Below are 25,162 nucleotides of genomic sequence, written 5' to 3' on the forward strand. Positions count from 1 at the left end.
GTGTGTGTGTCTCTCTCTGTGTATATGTAATTTACCACAGGTGTCAGGGCGACTCAACCAGTAACATAGGCTTTATTTGACAACCTGTACCACTGGTTTGATTCTGTACAAGGAAGTTCTTTATCATGTGCCATTTTCATCATCCCAACCTATGATTATCTGTCATCTTATTCCAACTAATTGTTGGGTCTCTGTTTTGCTTATTAATGTGAAAGCTCTATTACAGTATGGTCAAAAACAGGGTCAGCGTCTTTGCAAATCCCTCATTAACAGGGTCAGTGAATTCCGGTCAGCACCAGTTTCTTGGTGCCAAATTCCACACCTGTGTCGGATCTTCGAACAGAAATTGTTCACTTCAAGTTGAATCTCTCTTGAAACATGCAAAACTGAGAATGTGAAAGGAGAACCAAAACTGTATTATGCAAAAGCTGATTTCCTAAGAGGCAGATTCTCATGGTCAGTCGCAAAAGCCTATGGAGTGCATGGAGTATTTGGGTCCCATCCCTGCCCAAGTTCTAGAGAGCCACTGCCAGCCAGAGAAGAAAATAGGTTAGATCAGTGTTCTTCAACCTTAGGTTCCCAGATGTCCCTGGACTCCAGCTCCCATAACCCTTGACCACTAAGCTTGCTGGCTGGGGGTAGATGGGGTCCAAAAACATTTATAATAATAATAATTTATTATTTCTACTCCACTCATCTGGCTGGATTTAGAGGGCTACAGGCTCCCCACCCTTGCATAATTTATTATTATCAATAACTATGATTGTGTTCTATCACATTCTTCCTCCCATAGGAGTCCAGGGCAGTTCACATCATTAAAAAAGTATATTCACAATAATTAAAGCATTCAAAACTACATCTCTTAAAAGCCACTTTGAGGCAATTTCTCAATATGTGGGGCGTAATTTTTTAAATAAATTCAAACAAACCTATCTTCTTTGCATACAGAAGGCCCCAGGTTCAAACCCTGTCTTCTCCAGGTAGCACTGGAAAAACTCCTGTCTGAAACCCAGGGGAGTTGCTGCTTGCCAGTGTCAACAATACTGAGCTTTTTAATGCTCAACCTAAAGCAATAAGTTGAACATACACTGTCTGCCAAATAAACTCCAATGGGAGTTGAGGAAATTCACACAAGACTGGGCATGTCTAGGTGTGATGTCGCAAAGAGATGGAGGCGGAAACAGAACCAGGACTATTTCTTTCATTGCAAAAGAGCTTGGGAAGAAAGCTGTGGTTTCTAGTCAGTGGGATAATGGGGTAAACACTTCTAGCAGATCACATGAAGGGAGAACTGGAGAATTTCCTATGTTTCACTAATTCCTGAGGAACATAGGAAGCTGCCAGACCACTGCTCTACCTAGTTCAGTATTGTCCACAGCAGTGTTTACCAACCTTGGGTCTCCAGTTGTTTTGGGACTACAGTTCCCATCATACCTGACCACTGGTCTTGCTAGCTAAGGATGACAGGTGTTGTAGTCCAATAACAGCTTGGGACCCAAGGTTGAGGAATACTAGACTACACTGATTGGCAGTGATTCTCCAGGCTTTCAAGGTCTCTCCCAGCCCTGCCTAGAGACACTCAGAATTGAACCAAGGATTAGTCTGCATGAGAATCAGATCTACGTTCTCTTCTGGTCAGTGAGGGGTATGGCCTGAACAGAGAACACACAGCTGAGGAAGGAGTATGGTCTAGGGTGAGTCCCAAAGGTCCGATAAAGAACACTGGAGGAGACACTTGGCCCTTGGGGCTGTTTTCTCCCTTCCCTGGCATATTTACAAAGATACCCAAAGTCTTGTTTGCCCTGTGATTCTCAGATGAAGGTGGTATAGAAATTTAATTAAGAAGAAGAAGAAGAAGAAGTCAGGCATGTGAACTGAATCAGATTTCTCCATCCATCTCTAAAATGAATATAGTGGGACTTCTCATAAAATAAGAATAGCACTCTCTCACATTGAAATCATGGGGAATTAAAAGGACTTTGCTTTGACTGGCTTGTTCTCATAGTGTTTACGCTGGGGACTACAATAAACATCAGAGTCCTCTTCCATAGGAAGTTGCATCAGCCTGTTGCAGCAAATGCAAAAGAATGTGACTGGCCTATTGAGACCTACTTCCAAGTATGCATGCACAGGATCGCTCTACTGAGGTGGGACAGTTTGGCACATACTCAAGTAGGACTTCCTGAGTAAACAGGCAGGTAGTCAGGATGCTGAAGAAGTTCTGTCTAACCTAATTTCAAGGAACCAAAGAACAGCTTCTGGTTATACTGGGAAAGCCCACTGAGGAAGCATGACATGAGTCACCCGACTGCCTTTTTCATGCACACACATACATGCTGCATTATCTTAATTAGCAAAATACTTATTTAAAAGCCATTAGAGAAAACGGGAAGGGGGGTGGGATTGCAACAAGAAAATTCAGAGCCTTGACAAGTTACATCAGATTCACCTCCAAACCCAGTAGTGGCTGGTGCCCTCTGGGAGACAACTTTTCTTCAATTGCTGGCCTTCAGAATGACTAGGAAATACCTGGATGCAGTGGTGATTGGTGCCCATTGAGGCAGATGGTGCCATAGTCAACGAGAGGCAGAGACAACTCATTCTAGTTTGGCCCCCACCCTCCTTCCTGTTGATTCTACAAGGGCAACACTGAAACCAAGGAGGAAGCTGACTGGCATGCCCTAGACTGACTGTAAGTAGGAAGGCAGGGAGTGGAGTAGGAAGGCTGGCTGAGGTTGGTGGAACAGGGCTCCACCAGCCCCCACTCTCCAGCTCTCTCCTGTCCTCCACTTGCCTTTTGGGAAGACAATAGGATTGGCTTGGATTGAAACTCAGGTTGCAAATCCACACACACCAGTCCAAGGGCTATTTCACATTGACGAAGGCTCTTCTGTTCCTGCTGCCCATTTACCTGGTGATAATCCAGTTTAGGCTTGTCCGGTTGGGCACTGCCCCATCAACCCCAACTGCTCCTGCCTGTCTGCCCTTTTACTTGCAACCAGTTCAGGGGGTGGCCCTGCCTGCCAGCTTAGTCTCAAGTGTAGCCCTTGTAGAAGCCAGAAGGGAGAAGGATGGGCAGGGGACTAGACCAGAATTAGTTGGCTCTGCCTCTCACTGGTTCTGGCTCCACTAGTCTAAATGAGCACCAGCAGTTGTCTGTCTTGTGCTGACCTCTGAAGCAGGAAACCCATCTATCTGGACAGGGGGTTATGGGGGTGGGAGAGGAATGAAAGTCTGTGCGGGGGCATTTTACACCCATAGCCATACCAATTAGGTCTCAGGCACAATTTAGCAAGGACCTTTCAAACCCTAGCTTGGGGCCAAGATACTTGGGGGATCACCTCCTCCTGTACTATCCTGTCCTCTCCCAAAAATCAGGAGGAGGTAAGTGTCAGACCTAGGACAGAGGCATGGCTGGTGGCAACAAAGGTGGCACTGTAAGGGGGGATTTGGGGGCAGATGCCGGGAGCCCCACTCAGCAACACAAGTAGGAGAGCATCAGGGCTCTCTCATTACATTCTGAAGTAAGTGAAATAATACACATCTCCATCTAAAGAGGGTCACCCTTGTAAAACCATAGCAAATTCAGGGTGCACAATTCAGGGTGATTAGGCACGCCTGTGCAACAACCCAATCCAGCCCACCCCACCCCAATCATTTTCATAGTCTTCTATATACTATGAAGTTAGAGTCTTCTGAGCTGCCTGCATGGTGCATAGCCACTGGGAGAGCTGGACCAAAATTTTCTTTATACCGTAAATCTAACGTTTGTATTCATGCACTTTGGACCCAAGATATATCTCCCCAACCCAACTCAAGGATTAAGTGGCAATGGTACTGCATCTGCTTAGATTACAGGGGTCAGCCAACTTTTTCAGCAGGGGGTTGGTCCACTGTCCCTCAGACCTTGTGGGGGGCCAGACTATATTTTTTTTTGGGGGGGTGAACAAATTCCTATGCCCCACAAATAACCCAGAGATGAATTTTAAATAAAAGGACTCATTCTACTCATGTAAAAACACGCTGGTTCCCGGATCGTCCGCAGGCTGGATTGAGAAGGTGATTGGGCTGCATCCGGCCCCCGGGCCTTAGGTTGCCTACCCATGGCTTAGATTAGGTCCCAGATTCAGTCCCTGCCATCTCTAGGTAAGAATGGAAACAGTCCTTTTCTGATACCCTGACGAGCAGCTGCCAGTCAGTGTGTGTAAACAATAGTGAGCTAGATGAGCAATGGTTTGACTCTGCGTGAGGCAGCTTCCGATGAAACTCGCCAGACGGTAAGAGACGTACATCAACTTCTCTTTAAAAGGAAAGTCATCCCCAAATCTCTCTCTCCACCACCACCACCCGCCCCCAATTAGGGACAAAATAAGGCTCATTGTTTTTCAAGGAACCCAACAAAACACTAGTGTGTTCCTGGTAAACAGGCAACAGATGGAGACGCTGACTCGCCGAGCGTGCAAATTAAGATCGCGATCGAAATTTCAATACGACGCTTTTAAAAGAGCTAAATAAAGGCTACTTTCTGGGCACAGTTACGTTATAGTAAAGTAGTTGTCCGGCATTTGTTTATAAAAATTGGATCAGCATCGATCTCTGCACGAATGAAAGCAACACGAGCCGGGGAGAATTTGTCCACAAACTTTTGTTTTTTTAAAAAACCAAGCTCCGCATTTTTAATTTGCTTCCAATTAAATAAGTAAATTAAATAGACACCATCTACAATTTTGAAACAGACTTGCCTGCATCATCTTGCTGCAGTATTTTCTTCACCTCTTCGTTTTTTCCTCCGGCAGAAGCAGCAGGCGAGTTGCCGTCTGCGCGCAATTAAGTTCGTTCCACTCGATCAGGTTCCGCCTAGATTCAATGCCTCGGTAAAAGATAATGAATTTAGTGAGGAGTCACGTGGGCCAGGGCGCGCAGCATCCTGGGAATTGTAGTCTATTATTCTGGGTTTATTTATTTGCACTCCCGTCTTCCTCCCCAGCCCAGAACAAATACTATTTTACGATTTAGACAAGCGGCACATTGCAAAACCTTGATTGACTGCATGCATCGCTTTGTGCTTACTCTAGAGTAAATAGAGAGTAGGAGTTAAGATCACACCCATATTTAAGTAGCTCTTCAGGCCGATTCGAAAAAATATTGCAATAATACTGCGAATAATAAATAATAATAAATAATAATAAATCTATGAAAGAAAGGGTCGGGTAGTCCTAAGGCTCTTTGCAACGATACCGTTTACCTCGGTGCATAGTTGTGGTTCCCTATTTTTAAAGGAGGGAGAGAGGGAGAGTTTGGACACTTTCAAACTACACCTCCCAGAATGCTTTGCTCGGCAAGCCCGGATGCAACAGCTGTAACAGCTGGTAGGGACGCTCAGTGAAGCACTTCCATTCCTGCAATCGCAGAGGGCCTCCCTGCGATTATCTTATTCTGCTAGGCATAATATTAGTTCTATATTTATTTTATCTTATCATTTATAAGCCGCCTTTTAGGCTAGCTACCGTCACAAGGCTTCAGACATGCACCCCGCGAATAACAAACATTTCAGTATCATCCTATTATGCCATCTTAAGCATAATCAAAATCAAATACCAGAAACAAAACCACCATACTAATTAATCTGTCGTTCTATTTACAACCAGTAATCTTTTAAATCTTTATAGCCAATTAAAACAAAAAACTACAGGATCTCACCAACTTTTTTATTATTATTTAAAAAGGGTGAGTCTTAAGCACATAAGACAAGCATGTTGGATCTTGTCAGTGACCCATAGTCCAGCATCCTGTTCCGTGGCTGAACAGATGAAAGAGACTCAGTTACACACACACACACACACACACACACACACACACCATTGATGTCTGCCCTCTGGTTCTCACCATATATGTAAGCTTAACCACACATACCTTATCCCAGATTTTAGTTATCCATTCTCTCAAGAATGGTGTTCTTACCTTCTCCCCAATATGACAATAATAATTCTGGCACAAGGGTGCCAACTTGAAAAAAAGATTGTGGGGGCCCACAGGTAAGCCCCTCCCTGCATAATCAATCACAAGACACAGTGCACACACACCATCTGAATGGGAACGCCCACCAACTTTGTGGGGGCCTGGTGCCCACAAGTATTTTATTGTGTGTGCCGAAGCCCTCGTGCCCCTAGGAGTTGGTTCCTAGGTTCTGGCAGCAGTTAATAGATGTTGATTAATTCCCTGTCCTCTGTTAGTACACTTTTCTTTAACATATCTAAAGAGGAGAATTAAAGGGTCCCTGGGTAAAGTATAACCAGTTATCACAGTACATTCTTTGTTTTCCATCACTATACCTTCCAATAATTTTCTGGCATGAACCCCAAATTTCTCAGCATTTGCAGCTTTACACCTCCAGCAGGTACCACCGGCAGTTGGGTCTGTTAGGCTAAGACATTGGGTTCCTGCCATTGGTTAATTCGGCAGCCGCCTCATCTCCTGACCCTCTCTGTCTCTCTGCTGCTTAGATTCATTTCTCTGCAAGAGGATACAGATGCAGCAGGCCCCTTGCAGCTTTGAGGCTCAGTCTTTGCAGCAGACTGCAGCTGAAACCACCTGATGATGCCTTTAGAAAAGGGAGATGGAAGAAAACACAGGAGGGTTCTGCATTTTTCCTTGGCAGCCAGAAGCAGGTTGTTTGGGAGCAATGATTTTAAAATTACTTTAAAAGCAGATTTTCCAGTAGCACGAACTCTGCATCAGACTCCACACACCACAAAAGGAAAAGCCAAACAAATACAAAATGTGCCCTGCTCCTTCCTTACACCCTGAATCCGTGGTGGGTTTCTCCATAGGGAGCTTGTAGTACACCAGGGATTCATCCATCTATCCGCCTTAGTTCAGTAACAGGTGCAAAACCAGGAGTATTTTAGGAGTGTTTACTTTGATGTGATGAAGTGTTACCTGACTGAAAGGGGAAGAAGAGGAGGTTCCAGCCAGAAAGAAGAAAGTGATTTAATATGGTCTGGGGAGTTTAAGAATGGGAGAAAACTGAGCACATTCTCCCTTTACATAATTTGTGTGTACACTCTGTGACTGCAATAGCCTGTAGTTAGTAGTTAAGGTGCTTAATAAATGCCTACACCTATGTATTTGATTTTCGTCCACCCCAATTTTTCAAACCACACATCAGCTTTCCAACTTCATGATGGCCCCACTCCAGTCCACATTTTGTATCCAACTGCACAACAAACAAACAAACAAACAAACAAACAAACAAACGAGTCACACTTTTTTCTGTGTATAAAAAAGTTGGAAGGAAAGGATACGGTAATCTATTCCAACCCCCTGCAATGCAGGAATTTTTTGCCCAACTGGGGCTTGAACGACCATTAGATAAAGTCCCATAATCTACCAACCGAGTTATTCTTTGAGGCCTCAGCTGAGCTGTGTTTGCAGATTGTCAGTCATGGACAACCCTTTGGTAGGGAAAGAGAAAGGGGCTAATATAGAACTCTAATCAGTGCTAGGAATGGGAGACCTCTTTGGCTGGGACTGCCCTTTACATTTCATTTTTATACACGAAGGTCTGTACTTGTGTCCAGAGATGTCTGTGGCTTTTGTAAGGACAGATTGCTTTCAGCATGATACATTTCCTTCCACTCTGGACAGATCAGCACCATGCATTTTGTTAAGTTGTGGGCGAACATATCAGACGACACAGCGATTCTTCAAACAGCTCTTCTTTATTCAGATGCCAGAACATAACTGAACTGAGGAGCTCAGTCAGCCTGCTTATATAGAGCTCCAGTACAATGTAACTGTTGCCATTTTCTAAAACTATCCAATCACTGAACGTCACTTTCGATCCTTCATTTGCATAACTATCTACAGTATCCCCCTGCTGGCCCAGGGTGAGAACTTCAGTACATAACACATTTAAAGCACACTCAACACACATCTCTTGTGTGAAGCCACTACTCTGATAAAATGCCAATTGCTTGATTCCTCATCAGATTTTACACAGGTTTAAATTTTGAATATGTATTGTTACATGCCACCCCCAAATGGTGAGAGACTCTGGGAGTACTAAGTGTTCTGTTTTCTTAGAATGAAGGTCAAAAGAGACTGGTGTCTTTAGATATATATGGGTTTTTAATACATATATAGAACCTGAACACAGTCCCTCCAAAGTGTCCCTATTTGCCAGAGAGCTCCCTGTGTTAGAGAAGCTGTCTCGGTTTCTGATTTGACCCTGGAATGTTTCACTTTTCCTTAGGATGTCCCTATTTTCACTGGAGAAATTTTGAATGGTATGGAGTTATCTGACCCCTGAGCCATCTGAAGGCAATCCTGTATAGGGAAGGTTTTTAATGTTTTATTGTGTTTTTATATTTGCTGGAAGCTGCCCAGAGTGGCTGGGGCAACCCAGTAAAATGTTTGGGGTATAAATAGTAAAATTATCATTATGGAATGGGACGTCCCTATTTTCATCAGAGAAATGTTGAAGGGTTTGTGTACAGAGAATGGGAAAATATCTATAACGAACTGAAAAAGATGTTTAGATTTTCATTTGAAAAAAACCCAGAATCCTTTCTCTTAGGCATCATGTCAGAGGAAATAAAAAGATCAGTCAGGCCAATATTTATGTATGCAACTATGGTGGCAAGGTTAATGATTGCCAAAAACTGGAAAAGCAGCAGCGTCCCAACTAAAACAGATTGGTTATCTAAAATGATAGAATACTTCCATATTGCTGAACTAACAGGGAGGATGAGGAGAATAAAGTGAATAAAGAGTGGGCTATCTTTAAGGAATACATCCAAATTTATGTAGAAAAAGTAGAATTTCGGACAGATATTGAGTGAATGCAGAAAATGATTAGAGTGAAAGGAGAGTAAAGTTAAGATAGAAGAAGAGATTAAAGAAATAATGAAATGTGTTTAAGCTAGTTGGAAAAATAAAGTAGTGTAACAAGAACGGCTGGAAGTCAAGTCACTTGGTGGGTGTCCGTGTGGGGTAGGTGTGTAGGTATGTTGATATGTACAGTATACTTAGGTATTATATAGAGTAATGTAGGTATGTTTTATGTTATGAAAATAAGGTAGTGTGTTATGTACGTGTATTGTGTAATTGTGCAAATGTATATGTATGTGTTTTATATGTTAATAAAATTTAATTTTTTAAAAAAAGAGAATGGAGGGATTCACAGCATTAGCACTGCAACAGATCTTGCTTTCCCTTAGGTTTCCAGAAAAGCCCCAAAGACGTGTAAAAGATATGTAACAGGCTTGGCTAAGACTGTTAACAAAGAGACAAGTTTGACCACTTCTTGTAGACTCCCATCTTACATACATCAAGTCACAGGATTGGTGGTACCCAAATCTATCATCCAAACCAACTTCCCAATCCTATTATTATTTGTTTCTGTTGATTTACTGGTTTATTAAAAGTCTGTATAAGATATTCCATTTTTTAATATTTGATGTTTTATTATGTTTTTATGTATGCTGTAAGCTGCCCAGTGTGTTTGGGAAACCCAGTCAGATGGGTGGGATATAAATATAAATATAACAACAACAACAACAACAACAACAACAACAACAACAACAACAACAACAACAACAACAACAACAGATTTATGTAGTGTACATTAATAGCTATTTACATCCAGGCAATAGTTATGGGATAGCCATTGGACTTCCTTCCCACATGCTCCTTTCTCTTAGGTAAATAAAAGCTTGAAAATCATATATTGGAAGCACATTCTCTATGAGGAAAGACTGTTCAGACTGAACAAAAAGGAAGGTGGGAGTTAGTTTATAAGACTTCTCCTTCCATTCATAATACTGTAACTAGAAACCATGGCCACCCAATGAAATAGATTGGCAGGCAATTGAGGACAGACAAGGGGCAGAAATTATTTATCAGACAAAGTGAAACAAAACAAAACACCCTGCTATCATTTGTTTACCATATTCACTGCTGTAGAATCTGGGAATGAACACTAGATGGCTTCCAAATGGGATTTTGAGAAATTAATGGTGGGCAGAGTCTTTTTCCAATCAGGTGGTGATTAACACAAGGGGCTGTTTGTTTTAATGGAGAACACAGATCCCTCTATTTATGAGCAAACTTAAGAAACATCAGCATTGTAAGTACAAGAAAAAGCAGAGCCAGCTCTAGGTTTTAGGGACCTTGTGGCAAACTGCGCCTCTGACATCAGTAGGTGATGGGGTTGCTAGGTGGTAGGGGATGAGCTGGCCAGCAGCAGTGTAAAATAAGGTGGGCAGGGCAGGTGTAAGCTCATTGGCCTTTTTGTTGGGAATTGATGCTGGGCAGTTAAGACCCAATCTTGAAGGCTGCTGCCCAGCTAGAGATAGCCAAGGACTGGACGTACTCCATATAGTTCTTATTGGTGGGATGGTGGTCCAAAGTCTGGTCTCTTGCCAAAATGGCTTATGCAAAAAGGTGTTGAGGAGCAGAGGGACTGCTCTGCAGATATACAAGACCCCATTCTGCATTATGTTGCTGGTCAGAGAGGTGTAATAATATAACTGTCATTTCTGCAGAATTTTGTTGGATTTACAACTGAGATACCTCCCTGGACAAGCAGCTCCTGGTGGATATTACTAAGTGGTTTATTTAGTGTGCTTGTGAATTTCCCTTTTCAACATGTAGTAAACTGCTGTGCACTGCATTTTTATGTTTATATTAAGGTTCCTTTGCAAGGTTATGCATAGTATGATGCTATGTTGTCATGGCAGTGGCAGACTTTGGGCTCTCAAATTTCAGCAGTGCCTTGTGCAACGCTAAAATTCAATGATACCCCACTTCCCAACCCCTCATGCTCCATTATACAGCATTGTTTTGGTGCCCCCTGAAGCTCTAAAACCGCCTCTGGTCACCCAGAAGTATATTTTTTTAAAGGGGGAAGCTATCAGATAATTTCTAATATTAGGTACAACTTAGGAACACATCCAAGGTTTCGTGTGTGTGTGTGTGTGTGTGTGTGTGCACGCGCGCATCGCAGTTGGACATAAAATGTAGAGTTGGGGAAAATTGTGCTGTCAGAAAGCTTGACAATGTGCAATGTGAAAAATGGGTGGGGGTGGAATTGAGCAATTTAGATGTAGCTGTTTATTAAGCACTTAACTGAGAGCCAATGTCAGGGACAGCATGTACACAAATTATGTAAGGGTAGGATGCGCTTGGTTTTCATACATAAAAGATATTGCCCAAACCAAATTAAAACACTGTATTCTTTTGGGCTGGAAACTCCTCTTCTTCCCCTTCATCTCTGGGCAGGTCATGCTTCATAACACATCCTCATAAATACATTTGAAGTACTCCTGGTTTTGCACCTGTTACTGAACTAAGGCAGACTGATAATGAACCATTGCTTCATAAGAAATACGGGCTCTTGTGGAGACACCACCAAAGATACAGGGTGTGAGGAAGGAGCAAAGCACACTTTTTATCATTTGGCTCCCCCCCCCCTTTTTTTTTTAGTGGGATGTGTCTGATGCATAAGTTGTGAAGTTGTAAACAACCCTGAACTGGCTAACAAATCATCACACATGATTTGGGGGAGGCAGACTCAATACTATAACAAATATACTTGAAGTGTATGAGTTCAAAACTCTGTGCAGTCCCACATTCTGAAATTGAAAGTATTTTCTTCTTCTTTTAAGCAGGAAGCCTTAAAACAGCAAAGTCTGCAGATGGGAAGCTTCCTGTGTTGCTAATTAATTCAGTCCTGCTTTCAGAGCCACAAAGAGTGGAATCTTTTAAGGGAAGAACAATTCTGTGGTAGTGTGAAGGTTTTATGCAAAAAAGGGTCCCAGGTTCTTTTTTTTTTATAAAATATTTTTTATTAACCGACCAATCAAATCAAATCAAATCAAATCACATAAATTCCGAATTACAAAGCCGAATTTTAAATTTTTGTTGAGGGAACCCATATTTCAAGATCCGAAGGGGGATTCTGATCATCTTCTTGCTACTGCGTTAATGTCCAAATCAGTCCAAATAAAGTTCATAATTCTATCCAGTCTTATCTTGCTGTTTCCACATCTCATCTTGTTCATATATTTTTTCTTTTTTTCTTTATGATCTCTTCTGATAATCTCCTTAAGCAGATAAACACCAATTATATCCTGTGTGGATTTTTCCGTTCGTCCAATCCTCGTATCGAGATGGTTTCCATATATCATCACTTTCATAAATAACATTGCTCTTTCCATCATTAATCTCAGGATCTGTCGTTCTTAAGTCCCACTGAGGAGTCACTCACAATATAAAAACATCTTTTTTCCTCCTCCCAGACTCAAGTCCTCCGACAGAGCTGGGCATCATGGCGACGGTATTTTTAACTGCGTCATTCCAAAGCTCTTAAACTTTCCACGCTCTTCTTAAAACATGCTTTGGTTAGAAAATTCATCTCCACACAGTCGTAAATCCACAGCTTAAGTCATTAAAACGGCATTTCTGACTTGTGAGGGGGGGGGATTCTTATTTAATCAGATAGAGGAAAGAAAGGAAAGTTTTTTCCCCTCCCCCATCCAGTCCCTTTGCCATACCGAGTCTTGGCATATCTTCTCATGATTGATTCTTGTTCCTCCGACTCGTCTTGTTTATCAGAGAACTCTTCAGTTAGCAGTCTTTACTCCCCCTCCTTCCTTGAAATATGTGCATTCGCTTCTTCCTAATTATTCCTTTTGAAGTTCTTGCAGCTAGCGGCGCGGATCAGAGACAGCGTCCAGGAGCACCGAAATCCACAGGAGGGCATATTGCCTAGTGCCCCCATCCCCACAAATTCGGGGGTGGTATAGGGCACAGCAGGCAAAGGCAGCCCCCCCACACAATCCTGGGGGGGGTAGGGAGGCTATTTACTCCCATCACAGCCTCCTAATTACCTCCTGTGGGTCGGAGAGATGTTATTGTCAGCCATCTTCCGATGCGCCCCTAGTGGCCCCTCCAAAAAAGGTCCCAGGTTCAATCCCTGACAACTCCATGCAGAGCTAGGAAAGTTCCCTGGCATAATTTACGCACCTAATGAGAAAAAAGCAGTCTTCTTTAAAAAATTGGAAACAGAACTACTTGAATTTGCAGTTTTTAATGGGAGACTTAAATGGAGTTCCATCATTAGAAAAAGATAGATCAGCTAGAAAAAAAGAGACGAAAGAAGGCAGGTTACCAAAGACTTTCTTTGATCTGGCTCAAAATTTGAACTTGATAGATATATTGAGACAAGACATTTGCTTCATAAAGAGTTTACTTTTTATAGCCATGTTTATAATAGCAGTTCAAGAATAGACTCTTTGTGGATATTCAAAATGTTGGAACCTCGAGTTTAAAAAATTGAGATTAATCCCAGGACATTTTCAGCTCATAATTCCTTGACAATGGAAACACAAAAAGAAAGCCAAATTTCATTTAGATGGAGATTGAATGAAGATTTATTAGATGAGCAAAAATTTATGGAAAAATCCAAAAAGGCCTTGAGTGATTATTTTGAAATAAACACTCAAGGACAGACAAAATTGCAGATGGTCTGGGACACAAGCAAGGCAGTAATGAGAGGATTGTTTATACAACAAAATTCATTTAAATAGAAATTGAAAGAAAAAAGGGGAAAGGAGATTTTTGAGGAAATTGCAGACAAGGAGAAACAATTGTCAAAGAAAGCAAATAAAGAGCCAGTCAAACAGGCAATTAGAACATTACAAACTCAATATTCCATGATAGTTAATGAGGAAATTAGCTGGAAAATAAAAAGAATGAAACAAAAATATTTTGAGCATGCCAATAAATCAGGAAAATTGCTAGCGTGGCAGCTGAAGAAAAGTGAACAGAGGAACTCCATAAATAAAATTAATATAAATGGAAAGATCACAGATAAGACGGAGGAAATAAGAGCAGCATTTGTAAAATATTTCTCAGATCTGTATAGGAAAGGAAAGGAGAATTTTTAAAAAATAGAAGAATATATTAAAAGTAGTAATTTACCAAAAATAAAAGAGGAACAAATGGCAATCTTAAATACTCAAATAACAGTTCAAGAACTGCTAGAGGCAATAAAGTGGACTAAAAATGGCAAGTCTCCTGGCCCAGATAGACTAATGGCAAAGTATTATAAAAAATAAAGTGAACAATTGGTAAACCCACTGAAAGATGTTATGACTAAGATCTTAAATACAGGTGAAATTCCAGAAACATGGAAAGAGGTGTATATTACAGTAATTCCAAAACAAGATTCAGACTTGCTGCAAATTAGAAATTATAGGCCTATCTCATTGTTAAACAATGATTATAAACTATTTGCAAGCATTTTAGCTAATAGAATGAAAAAAAATATTAAATGAGTATATACATCAGGATCAGGCAGGATTCCTTCCAGGTAGGCAAATGAAGGAGAATAGAAGAAATAATTTGAATATAATAGAATACCTGGAGGTCAAAAATGAAAAGAAAGCAGTAATGTTGTTTATAGATGCCGAAAAAGTCTTTGACAACATCTCTTGGAATTTCATGATAAAGTTACTTGAGGAAATTAAATGTGGATCTAAATTTTTAAAAGGAATACAAGCAATTTATTCAGAACAGAAAGCAAAATTAATTGTAAATCAGGTGATAACAGATGAATGTAAGATACAAAAAGGAACCAGACAAGATTGCCCATTATCGCCGCTGTTGTGCATTCTGGTTCTGGAAGTACTTGCCAGGAATATAAGAGCAGATAAAGAGATCACTGGGATAAAAACTGGGAAAAGTGAGTTTAAACTGAAAGCATATGCTGATGATTTGGTGATCACAGTGGAAGATCCAAAAAATTCTCTTCCTTCCCTAGAGTTATAGAAAAGATTCAGAAATTTGGGGAAGTGGCAGGATTTAAATTAAATAGGAATAAAACTAAATTATTAGTTAAAAATTTGAAGGAAGAAGAGAAAAAAGAGTTGGAGCAAAGTATTGAAACAGAAGTCCATAAAAAGGTCAAATACTTAGGGATGTGGTTAACATCAAGAAATAAAAATATTTACAAAGATAATTATGAAAAAGTGTGGCTTGAGATAAAAAGAAATCTAGGAATATGGAGCAGAATGAATCTCTCCCTATTAGGAAAAATAGCAGCAGTAAAAATTAATGTTTTGCCAAAAATGATATTTCTTTTTCAGTCAGTCCCAGTAATGGTGAAAGATGATTGCCTCAAAAGATGGCAGAAGGAAATCTCCAAGTTATCTGGAGGGGCAAAAGGCCAAGGATAAAACATAAGATACTTACAGATACAAAAGAAAGAGGCGGTTTTGCCCTCCCAGACCTTAAATTGTATTATGAGGCTGCATGTTTGGTATGGATTAGGGACTGGAAAAGCAAGAAGCATTGGATTTGTTTTTTGTTTGTTTGTTTGTTTGTTTTAAATGATATTTATTAAAATTTCAAATAATACACAAAGACAAAACAACAGTACAAACAAACACAAACAAAAACAGGTATAGTTTCAATCCCTTATTTTCGTGTAACTTACTTCCCCGACCTCCTCATACCTCCCCTTTCTGTATTCCAATTTCTAATTATCTAATCAGCAAATCCTCTCCCTTATTTTCAATTTAATTTTTAACCTTTCTTTTCCTTTTACTTAATCAATACCGCTGAGAACCCCTTAACTTCTGAAACCCACGTCATTCTAACATTCATTAATTTTGCAATGTTTCCTAAGATAGTCCTTAAATTTCTTCCAATCATCTTCCACCGTCTCTCTTCCCTGGTCCCGGATTCTGCCAGTCATCTCTGCCAGTCCCATATAGTCTATCACCTTCATCTGCCATTTTTCCAAGGTGGGTAAATCTTGTGTCTTCCAATACTTTGCGATGAGTATTCTTGCTGCTGTTGTAGCATACATAAAGAATGTTCTATCCTTCTTTGGCACCACTTGGCCGACCATACCCAAGAGAAAGGCCTCTGGTTTCTTCAGAAAGGTATATTTAAATACCTTTTTCATTTCATTATATATCATCTCTCAGAAAGCCTTAATCTTTGGGCATGTCCACCAAAGGTGAAAGAATGTACCTTCATTTTCTTTACATTTCCAACATTATTATCTGATAAGTGGTAAATTTTTGCAAGCTTGACTGGGGTCAAGTACCACCTATAGATCATTTTCAGGATATTCTCTCTCAAGGCATTACATGCCGTGAATTTCATACCGGTGGTCCACAACCTTTCCCAGTCAGCAAACATAATGTTATGACCAATATCTTGTGCCCACTTAATCATAGCTGATTTAACTGTGTCATCCTGCGTATTCCATTTCAACAGCAAGTTATACATTTTTGACAAATTCTTAGTTTTGGATTCTAAGAATTCTGTTTCCAATTTTGATTTTTCCACCTGGAAGCCAATTTTTCTGTCCAACTTATAAGCCTCCATTATTTGATAATAGTGGAGCCAGTCTCGCACTTTATCTTTTAATTCCTCAAAACTCTGCAATTTCAATTTGTCCCCTTCTTGTTCCAAAATTTCCCAATATTTCGGCCATTTGGACTCCATATTAAGCCTTTTCACAGCCTTTGCCTCCATTGGCGACAGCCACCTTGGAGTTTTGTTTTCCAGCAAGTCTTTGTATTTAATCCAGACATTATACAATGCTTTCCTGACAATATGGTTTTTAAAAGCTTTGTGAACTTTTACCTTGTCATACCACAAATATGCATGCCGCCCAAAAAAATTATTAAAACCTTCTAAATCCAAAATGTCTGTATTCTCAAGAAGCAGCCAATCTTTCAACCAGCAGAAAGCTGCTGATTCGTAGTAAAGTTTAAAGTCTGGCAGGGCAAATCCCCCCCCCTTTCCTTTGCATCAGTTAAAATCTTAAATTTTATTCTGGGTTTCTAGCCCTGCCAGACAAATTTAGAAATATCTTTCTGCCACTTCTTGAAACAGTCCATCTTGTCCACAATTTGTAATGTTTGAAATAAAAATAACATTCTAGGCAATACATTCATCTTTATAGCCGCAATTCGACCAGACAAGGAAAGCTTCAGATTTGACAAAATTTCTAAGTCTTTTTTCACTTCTGTCCAACATTTCTCATAATTGTCTTTAAATAGATTCATCTGCAAATGCTCTCAATTTGTACTGTTTAGCTCCGACCTGTACCCCTTTAACCAGCTGGTCCCTTCTAATCATGTTCAGCAAAACCTGCAGGACTGATATAAAAAGTAATGGGGAAATTGGGCACCCCTGACGTGTCCCTTTTTCTATCTTAAATTCTTCCGTAACCACATTATTTACAATAAGCTTAGCTTTTTGTTCAGAATATATTGCACCTATACCGTTTTCAAACCCTTGTCCTACCCCCATCCCCTGGAGATTCTTCCTCATAAGACTCCAAGAAATATTATCGAAGGCTTTCTCCGCGTCCACGAATATCAAAACTACTTTAGTGTTTATATTCACTTCTAGCATTTCCAAAATGTCAACTATATTCCTTACATTGTCTGACAAATGTCTTCTCGGGAGAAAGCCCGCTTGATCTCTATGAATTTCCTCCATCAAAACTTTTTTCAGTCTCTTAGCCAAGATATCCGCAAAAAAATTGTAATCCACATTTAGTAACGAAATTGGGCGGTAGTTCTTAAGTTGAGTGTTTTCAGTCTCTGTCTTCGGTATAAGTGTGATAAAAGCTTCTTTCCACGATTCTGGTGCTCTTTTCCCCTCAAGAATTTCATTACAGACTTCCTTCAAAGGTTGTAATAATCACTCCTTCAAAGCTTTATAGTATCTGGAAGTCAGCCCATCCGGTCCCGGAGATTTGCCCAATTGCATATTTTGAATGGCACCTTCTATTTCCTGTTCAGTTATTTTCTGATTTAAGATTATTTTGCTTTCACTGGAAATTTCTTTTAAACCATTTTTCTCAAGGAATTGTTCTATGTCCGAATATAATTGTTTAAAATATCTCTGGAAGCAGTTTCTGATCTCAATCGGGTTATAAATGTTCTTTCCTTCCACTTCTAAATTTGTAACCGTATTTAGTTTTTGTCTCTTTCTCATTTGCCAAGCCAATAATTTACCACATTTATCTGCCAATTCAAAAGTCTTTTGTCTCATTTGTTTAATTTTCCATTCTATTTCTTGATTCATCAATTCCATGTATTGTGTTTGATATAGCTTAATTTCTCTCAAGATCTCATGAGACTTTGGTTTTGATCTTAATTTCCTTTCCCCTTCTTTTATTTTCTCCAAAATCTTATCTTTCTTTTCATTTTGGCTTCTCTTTTTTATTGCATTTTGTTGTATCAAGAATCCTCGCATAACGGCTTTGCTTGCATCCCAGATTACTCTTTTTTCAACATTGGTCTTCATGTTTATTTCAAAATAGTCTTTCAAAGTTTTTTGGGCCTTTTTATACACTTCTTCATCTCTGAATAAGGTGTCATTCATCCTCCATCTAAAGGAACCAGCTGTTATTTGCATCATCTCCATCCTTACGGTGTTATGGTCGGAGCAAGTTTTTGGGCAGATTTCCACTTTTATTTATCATTGGTGCCATTCCTCTAGATTAGCATGGCCCCTGCGCAAGAAGCATTGGATTTGGAAGGTCATGATAATAGATTCGGATGGCATGCATATCTATGGTATGGGAAAGGGAAAGTACATAAAGGATTTTATAATCATATAATTAGGAAATCATTAATGAGGGTTTGGGAGAGATATAAAGATTTAATAGAACAGAAGACACCTTGGTGGCTTTCACCAAGCTTTGCTGCTCAAGCCACTTGGTAAGAAAGGAAAGTGGCTTACATACAGTGACTTACTAAAGGACCAAGAAGGAAAATGGAAGCTAAAGGAGTATGAGGAAATAAAAGATCATTTTCAGAGTTGGTTACATTACAGGCAATTACATGAGATATACAAAGAAGACAACAAGAAAGGATTTAGTTATACTACTTCTAGATTCCAAAAGGAAGTCATAGAAGGGAAAGTGAAGTTGCTGAAGGGTGCATATAGTATTCTGCTGGAACGGGAAACAAAAGATGAGGAGGTGAAATCGGTCAAGATCAAATGGGCACAAGATATAGGACATAATATACAATTTGAAGATTGGGAAAAATTGTGGAGAATAGATCTAAAATTTACAAGCTGTTCTCTTTTGAAAGAAAATTATATGAAAATGATGTATAGATGGTATATAACACCAGTACAGATTGCAAGAATGTACAAAACTATGTCAAACGTATGCTGGGAGTGTAAAGAAAAAGAAGGGACTTTTTACCACATGTGGTGGGAATGTAGAGAAATTAAATTTGGGGGGGGGGGAAATGATATATAATAAGTTGAAGAAAATGTTTCAATTGACATTTGTAAAAAAAACCAGAAGCATTTTTGTTAGGGATTGTAGGAAAAGACCTGCAAAGGAAAATAAAGAATTTATTTATGTATGCTACAATGGTGGCAAGAGTCTTAATAGCACAAGGATGGAAGAATGAGGAAATCCCGACAAAAGAGCAGTGGCAAGAGAAACTGATGGACTATGCAGAATTGGCGAAACTGACATGCAAACTGCGAGACAAGGACAACTGTGACTTTAAAGAAGAATGGGAACTCTTTACAAACTAATTAAAAAACCCCAGAATGAATTGGACTCCTTGGCAGGTTTTGAATAAACATACACAAATGTATTGATTGTTAACATAATAGACAGATAATTTAAGGATCTTTACACTTTTACAATATGCAGAGAATAACATGTGCTGAAAAATCAGAGAGAGGAGCTGAGGGAAGTCTTGGGTGGGAATGAGGGAGGGCTTTTCTTGGGGAGGGGAGAGGGGAAAATTGGGGGAAATAATGAAGATGATATGTTTTGATAATTTGTTATGTTGAAATTCTCAATATTTTTTTTTTTTTAAGGAAAGTTCGCTGGCATCTAAAATCTTTGTGAGCTGCTCCCATTCAGTTTAGAGTAGGCATAGGCAAACTCGGCCATCCAGGTGTTTTGGGACTACAACTCCCATCATCCCTGACCCCATAATCTCAAAACATCTGGAGGGCCGAGGTTGATGAAGCCTACATTATAATCATCATCAATATTGAGATTGTCTGTCCTCTGCTCTTCAGCCTAGAAAGGCTTCCAGAGTGGCTTACATACAATCAATTAAACAAGACCACCCTTGCCTGCAGGCTTACCATTCTAAACAAAATGAAAATACATGACACATAAGGGGAAAGAGAAGAGGGGGAAAGCAGGCACCAGTTCTTGAAGAGCTGCTCTGTTGGCAATGAAAGTTGGCATCTGGGTCTGAAGCAAAGTCTCATCTTAGTGTCTATATCCCCGTGTCTCTTGATATGTGGGCTTGGTGAATAGCTGTCTGTTTTTATTGGGACTGGGGGGTGGAAGTGGAAGCTGCCTATATTTTTCATTATTTATTTATAACCTCCTTAGTGTATTTGAAAAAATAAAATCTCTAAGCAGCAGTGCAATATCATTAAAAAAGTGTTGTTGTTTTTTAAAAAAGCAACATAAAAACTGCAAATCCAGCTGCACGAAAGCAAATTCAAAACAAGGACTTGGTGGCAGGGGTTAGCCGGGACGCCATCGAATGTTTGCATTCTGCAAACAAGTACATGTGTAAACGTATGTAAGGGAGGTTCATTCATACAGCAGGAGAGGCTGCGACTCTTTCTTTTACACACCACCATCCCTTTATTTGCAGATGTTGGCTCCGCCCCTCACCAGAGTTGGTCGCTGAGCAGAGCCGCAGGCCGTGCGGGTGCGTATGTCTGTGTGTGTGTGTAGAGGGGGGGGGGGAGAGAGATGCTGAGCAGGCGGCGCGCTGATTGGCCCGGTGGGGGTATGACGCCATCCACGGCACCACCAGCCTCTTTCTGCATCAGCATCAGCAGCTCGCATCACAATCCGACCACGCCCTGCCTGGACCTGCCTCCTCCTCCTCCGCCCCCCCCCCGCATCCTTGCCCAGACTGCCCTCCCTCCTTCCTTTTGCAGTCAGCTGAGAAGCCAAACCGGAGTGCAGTTTTGTGCGGGGTTTTGAGCCGAGCAGCAGCAGGAAAAGGAGAAAAGGGGAAACCAGACGTGGGGATTCCTCCCCACACAAATACCTCAAGAAGAAGAACAAGAGAGGGACGTCATGGCACCAGCTGGGCTTAAGGCTGTGGTGGGAGAAAGTAAGATTAAACTCTTTTTGTTGTTGCTGCCTTCCTCTCTCTCCCCCGCCCACCTTTCATTTAATGGTCAATGAGACGGGGGCTTTCTATTCCCCCGCCTGCTGCTCCGTAGTCCCCATTGTAAAAATAAATAAGGGACGCAGCTGCAGAAATCTGGAGAATTGGTGGTAGCGGTGAATGAAATAGAGTATTAAGAGGGATGGAAGGGGGAGATTTGGAGCGTCACTGCAGACCTTACGTTTTTTTTTGTTGGGTGGGGGCGCCCTCGATGGTCGAGGACTCTACGGGTAAAGAGATCCCTCCCAACACCACCCTTTTTATAGAATTAGTATCTATTCATATTATGAATAGCTTCTTGGCCAAAAAAGAGAAGCGTTCGTAACTGGAAGGGAAAAGGCAGAGGGGGACGCTGTTATTATGCAGTATGTAGAGTGGAAGATGAGGGGGGGGGACAGTACCGGCTTGACTATCCCCCTCATCCTTGCCCCGTTTTAAGGGAGGGGGGCGCTTTTACCAATAGATGTGTCCTTAGCAGATCAATGTAAAACTGGTGTCTCCTGTATGCTTAACGGATTTATCTGTGACTGGAAATTATATGTGTTTTATGGCCTGCGATACAGAACATGGAGAGTGTGTGTGTGTGTGTGTGTGTGTGTGTGTGTAAGCGTCAACTGAGAAATCCTCTTGTACTTGCAGGTTCATTTGGAGCGCCCCCCCCCAAAAAAATCCAGTCCTTTATTCTCTCTATCCGACTCCTCCCCCATGCACAGTGGAAGATCTAGCGCAGATCCTGCAGTTTCAGTTCAAAACAGCCCGGTTGTTATCCCTCCCACCAATATCTCATGTATTTTTTCTCTCTGTCATCCTCCCTTCAATAAACCAATAATTATTGGGGGGGGGGTACTTGTGAAGAATCCAACGAAATTCAGAAGTCCTTAGAATGACAGCATATAATAGAAGCTTTTTCCTGCATGGGAGGCTTTTTCCTGAAAATGAGAATTTGGTTTATATGTGCTCGCACTGATTTAAGGGAGGGGGCCTTTGCACACGGAACTGAAATGCTATTTTTGGTCCTTTTGAGTTGTGCATTTTAAAGTATATCCAGGGAATGGTGTGGAAGGGGGATTTGCTTTATTGTTCATCCTGCAAAATTTTGCATTTTATTTTTTTTCTTAATGTGCCAGCCACATACTAAAACGTATCGATTATATAGGTCAAGTGACATATAGCCAAAGTCCTCTTCCATTTGTACAATGCAAGTAAATAATTTCAGCCCTTGGTAGGTACGCAGATAAATAGTGAAGACGATAAGGTGGTGGTTACTTTTAATGGAGGTATGTTGCTATGGCTCATTTAAATCCGCCGTCTGTCTGAAGCAATTACAGTTAAGCCGTATTTTCAAAGGCAGCGTTGTCCAAATTATACCAGTAGTTTAAAAAAAGAAAAGCAACATAATGTTAAATAATTATTATTTTTGCTTTCTCATAGAAAATGAAAAGAGCAGAATCATAGCTGGGAAACAGCCCAAAAAGGCAGCGGCTGGGGGGGCAGCAGTGGGTTTTTTTTTAGTATTTAGGAAAGAAGGCATCTTCCTCCATGTTATGACACTGGTTCAGCACTGCAGTCAGATGAGGCTGGAGATGGTGCGTGGTGCCATGACTTGGCGAGGTGGGGGCTGGGGAAAGAAATAATCCTCTTAGATTTATGGCCTGCTTTATGTTGCACTAAATCACCTGTCCAGAGACCACTGATCAGCATCTCTGCCTGACTGTTGTGTGTTCTCAATTCTAAAAAAGCACTGATACTCAGGTGCTTCTAAAAGGTGGCGTAGGGGGAATGTTTTCTCCCTGCTTTAGCCCAAATATCACCCTTTCCTGCAAGGCAGGGCAGAATTCCCCCCCCTCTCTCTTGAGCTTCAGTATTTATTTATTTTTTTCAGAGGGGGCAGCATAAAAAAATAAATAAATGAGAAGAGCTTTGTTTGTGTTGTATCCCCACTTGCTGGAAACATTTCTAGGTAGGAACGACACAAAAATAAAATCAAAGCGTAATGATTGAGGCAACGAGGGAAATGCTGGCCAATCTCAGTGTTTGCTTTTGGTGACCTCTAGCCCAGGCACTGTGAATCCCCCCCCCCCTTAGGTATATCGTACCTTGACACAGTTCCGTTACAGCAGCAACTAATCATCACAATCGTCAGCCATTGTAGATGCTAATGTGAATTTGTTGGTGGTGATACTGTGAAAATTAGGCAGAATTCAGGACCCTGTTCTGGGGTTCTCCTTACAAGTCATGCTTTAGGTCTCTCAAAAGCGTGTGAGAGAGATGCTTAACAGCAGACTATCTGATTTATACTGATATGAACCTGGCTGCCTATTGAGATGATCACCAGAGGCCTTGCTTCAGAACATTCGCCTTTTATAGGGGTGTCACTAGCCAACCCTACAACTGCTATGCCACACTAGCAGTCCTCATAATGTTTACTCTCCAGCAAATATTCAGTAGCATACCTACAGTGTCTGAACATAGATACCATTTTAAAGTTATCATGTTTCTATCCTTTTGATAAAGCCAAGGTCAATGAATATCCTCTAAACCCAATTGACCTCGTCTTGTGACTGTGAGTTGCATGAGTTTTAATGAAGCAGAGGTGCAGAGATACTTAAGAAGCTGTTGAGTGGTTCTGTTGTATCTAAAGCAAGGGTGAAGGACCCATGGACCTCCAGATGTTTCTGGACAATAGTTTCCATTATCATTGACCATACTATCTAGGGCTAATAGGAGCTGGAGTCCCAACAACATTGGGTGGGGAGTGGGTGGGCACAGGTTCCCCACCACTGATCTAAAGGCAGAGCTATAGGCCTGCCATACATGTTATGGGTTGTATTCAACTAAGTTCTACTCAGAATAGACCCAGATAAATTAATGGATTTATGGGAGTCAGCTCCATTATTTTCAATGGGTCTTCTCTGAGTAGGGCTAGCATTGGATACAAACCAGTGCTGTTGTTTTCTGATATATCTGCAATACCAGGGTTGGCTACAGTGCCTTGCCTAGTGTATGTGAAATGGCAAACATTATTATGATTGTCCATCACTCTAAGCTGCCTTACTGCGTTTCCATCTCCACCATTCCCATTCAAAAAATTCCCTCATGATTCACAAAGCTTAACCCTCTCAATTCCTCCTCCTGCATTTGTATTCCTGTCTTGGCAAATCCTAAATTTCAGTGAGAGTTCTAATTTTGATTTTCTTTCCTTTTTAAAGTGAAACTTGTGATTTGTTCTTAGACTTTCCTTAGAGTGGACCCATTGAAATCAGTGAACCTAAGTTAGTTCTGCGCATCAGTTTCCATGGGTTTTACAGGTGCCATACAATACTCATTCCTCACTTGTAAAAAATAGTTATTCTAGTATGGCAGCACCTACACTTGCCTGATGGCAGACACCTTCACTGTATTCTCTTTTGGCTCCTGCGGAAAACACTTTTGTTCAGGCAAGTCTCTCTAGATACGTAAGATGTTAATGACTTTTAACCCCCCTTAAAATGTTATGGGTACTTGTTTTTGCAGATCACTTACATTTTTTAATTTGAGGTTTTGTTATAATCAAGTGGTATATGAATATTATTAGCTAAATCAACGAACTTTAGGTATGACTCCATGAAATTCATACAATTTGATAAGACCTGATCAAACCTACCCAAGTGAGTGGGATAAATCCTTGCTCATTTCACAAAGGGTCATCTTCCTTTACTACATGGGTGTGGACTCACAGGCTACTTTTCTCATGGATTCTGATCTATATACCCTGCACTGAATCTGAATTGGACCCCTCTGTGGCTGCTATTTAAAAAGAGGGGGGCAACAGTTAAATAGATGACAACATGTTTTGTGTCTAGGTGGGCCCTTGGAATACACCCAGAAAGTGACTGTCGGACTGAAGGTAGCCGCTGGGTCGAAGTTCCCTAGGTGACTCACAGTACTTTTAAGGTTTGGTGGGT

General features: G+C 40.8%; 2 protein-coding genes and 1 long non-coding RNA gene across 8 annotated transcripts in view; 1 reads left to right on the plus strand and 2 right to left on the minus strand.

Annotated features, from left to right (window-relative positions):
* SLC31A2 (solute carrier family 31 member 2) overlaps positions 1-4,947 on the minus strand; it is an 833,895-nt gene extending 828,948 nt beyond the window's left edge. For all 4 annotated transcript variants that reach the window (XR_014152702.1, XR_014152703.1, XR_014152704.1 and 1 more), the window contains exon 1: positions 4,743-4,947. Coding sequence is in view for 1 of the 4 variants with exons in the window: in XM_081847816.1 (XP_081703942.1) it covers positions 4,743-4,751 (9 nt within the window). In the remaining 3 variants the exon portion in view is untranslated. The remainder of the gene's footprint in view (positions 1-4,742) is intronic.
* The window catches only part of LOC309333857, a 153,927-nt gene that overhangs the window by 7,596 nt on the left and 121,169 nt on the right, over positions 1-25,162 (minus strand). The gene's annotated exons all lie outside the window — the stretch shown is intronic.
* Positions 20,927-25,162, plus strand: part of LOC309333759 (syntaxin-binding protein 1) — a 58,888-nt gene continuing 54,652 nt past the window's right edge. Inside the window, exon 1 of one of the 3 annotated variants that reach the window (XM_081847621.1) lies at positions 20,927-21,161. Coding sequence is in view for 2 of the 3 variants with exons in the window: in XM_081847619.1 (XP_081703745.1) it covers positions 21,125-21,161 (37 nt within the window). In the remaining variant the exon portion in view is untranslated. The remainder of the gene's footprint in view (positions 21,162-25,162) is intronic. The other 2 variants (XM_081847619.1, XM_081847620.1) reach the window with 2 other exon arrangements.

The sequence above is a fragment of the Podarcis erhardii genome, assembly GCF_964252035.2.
Source record: "Podarcis erhardii genome assembly, chromosome: Z".
NCBI lineage: Eukaryota > Metazoa > Chordata > Lepidosauria > Squamata > Lacertidae > Podarcis > Podarcis erhardii.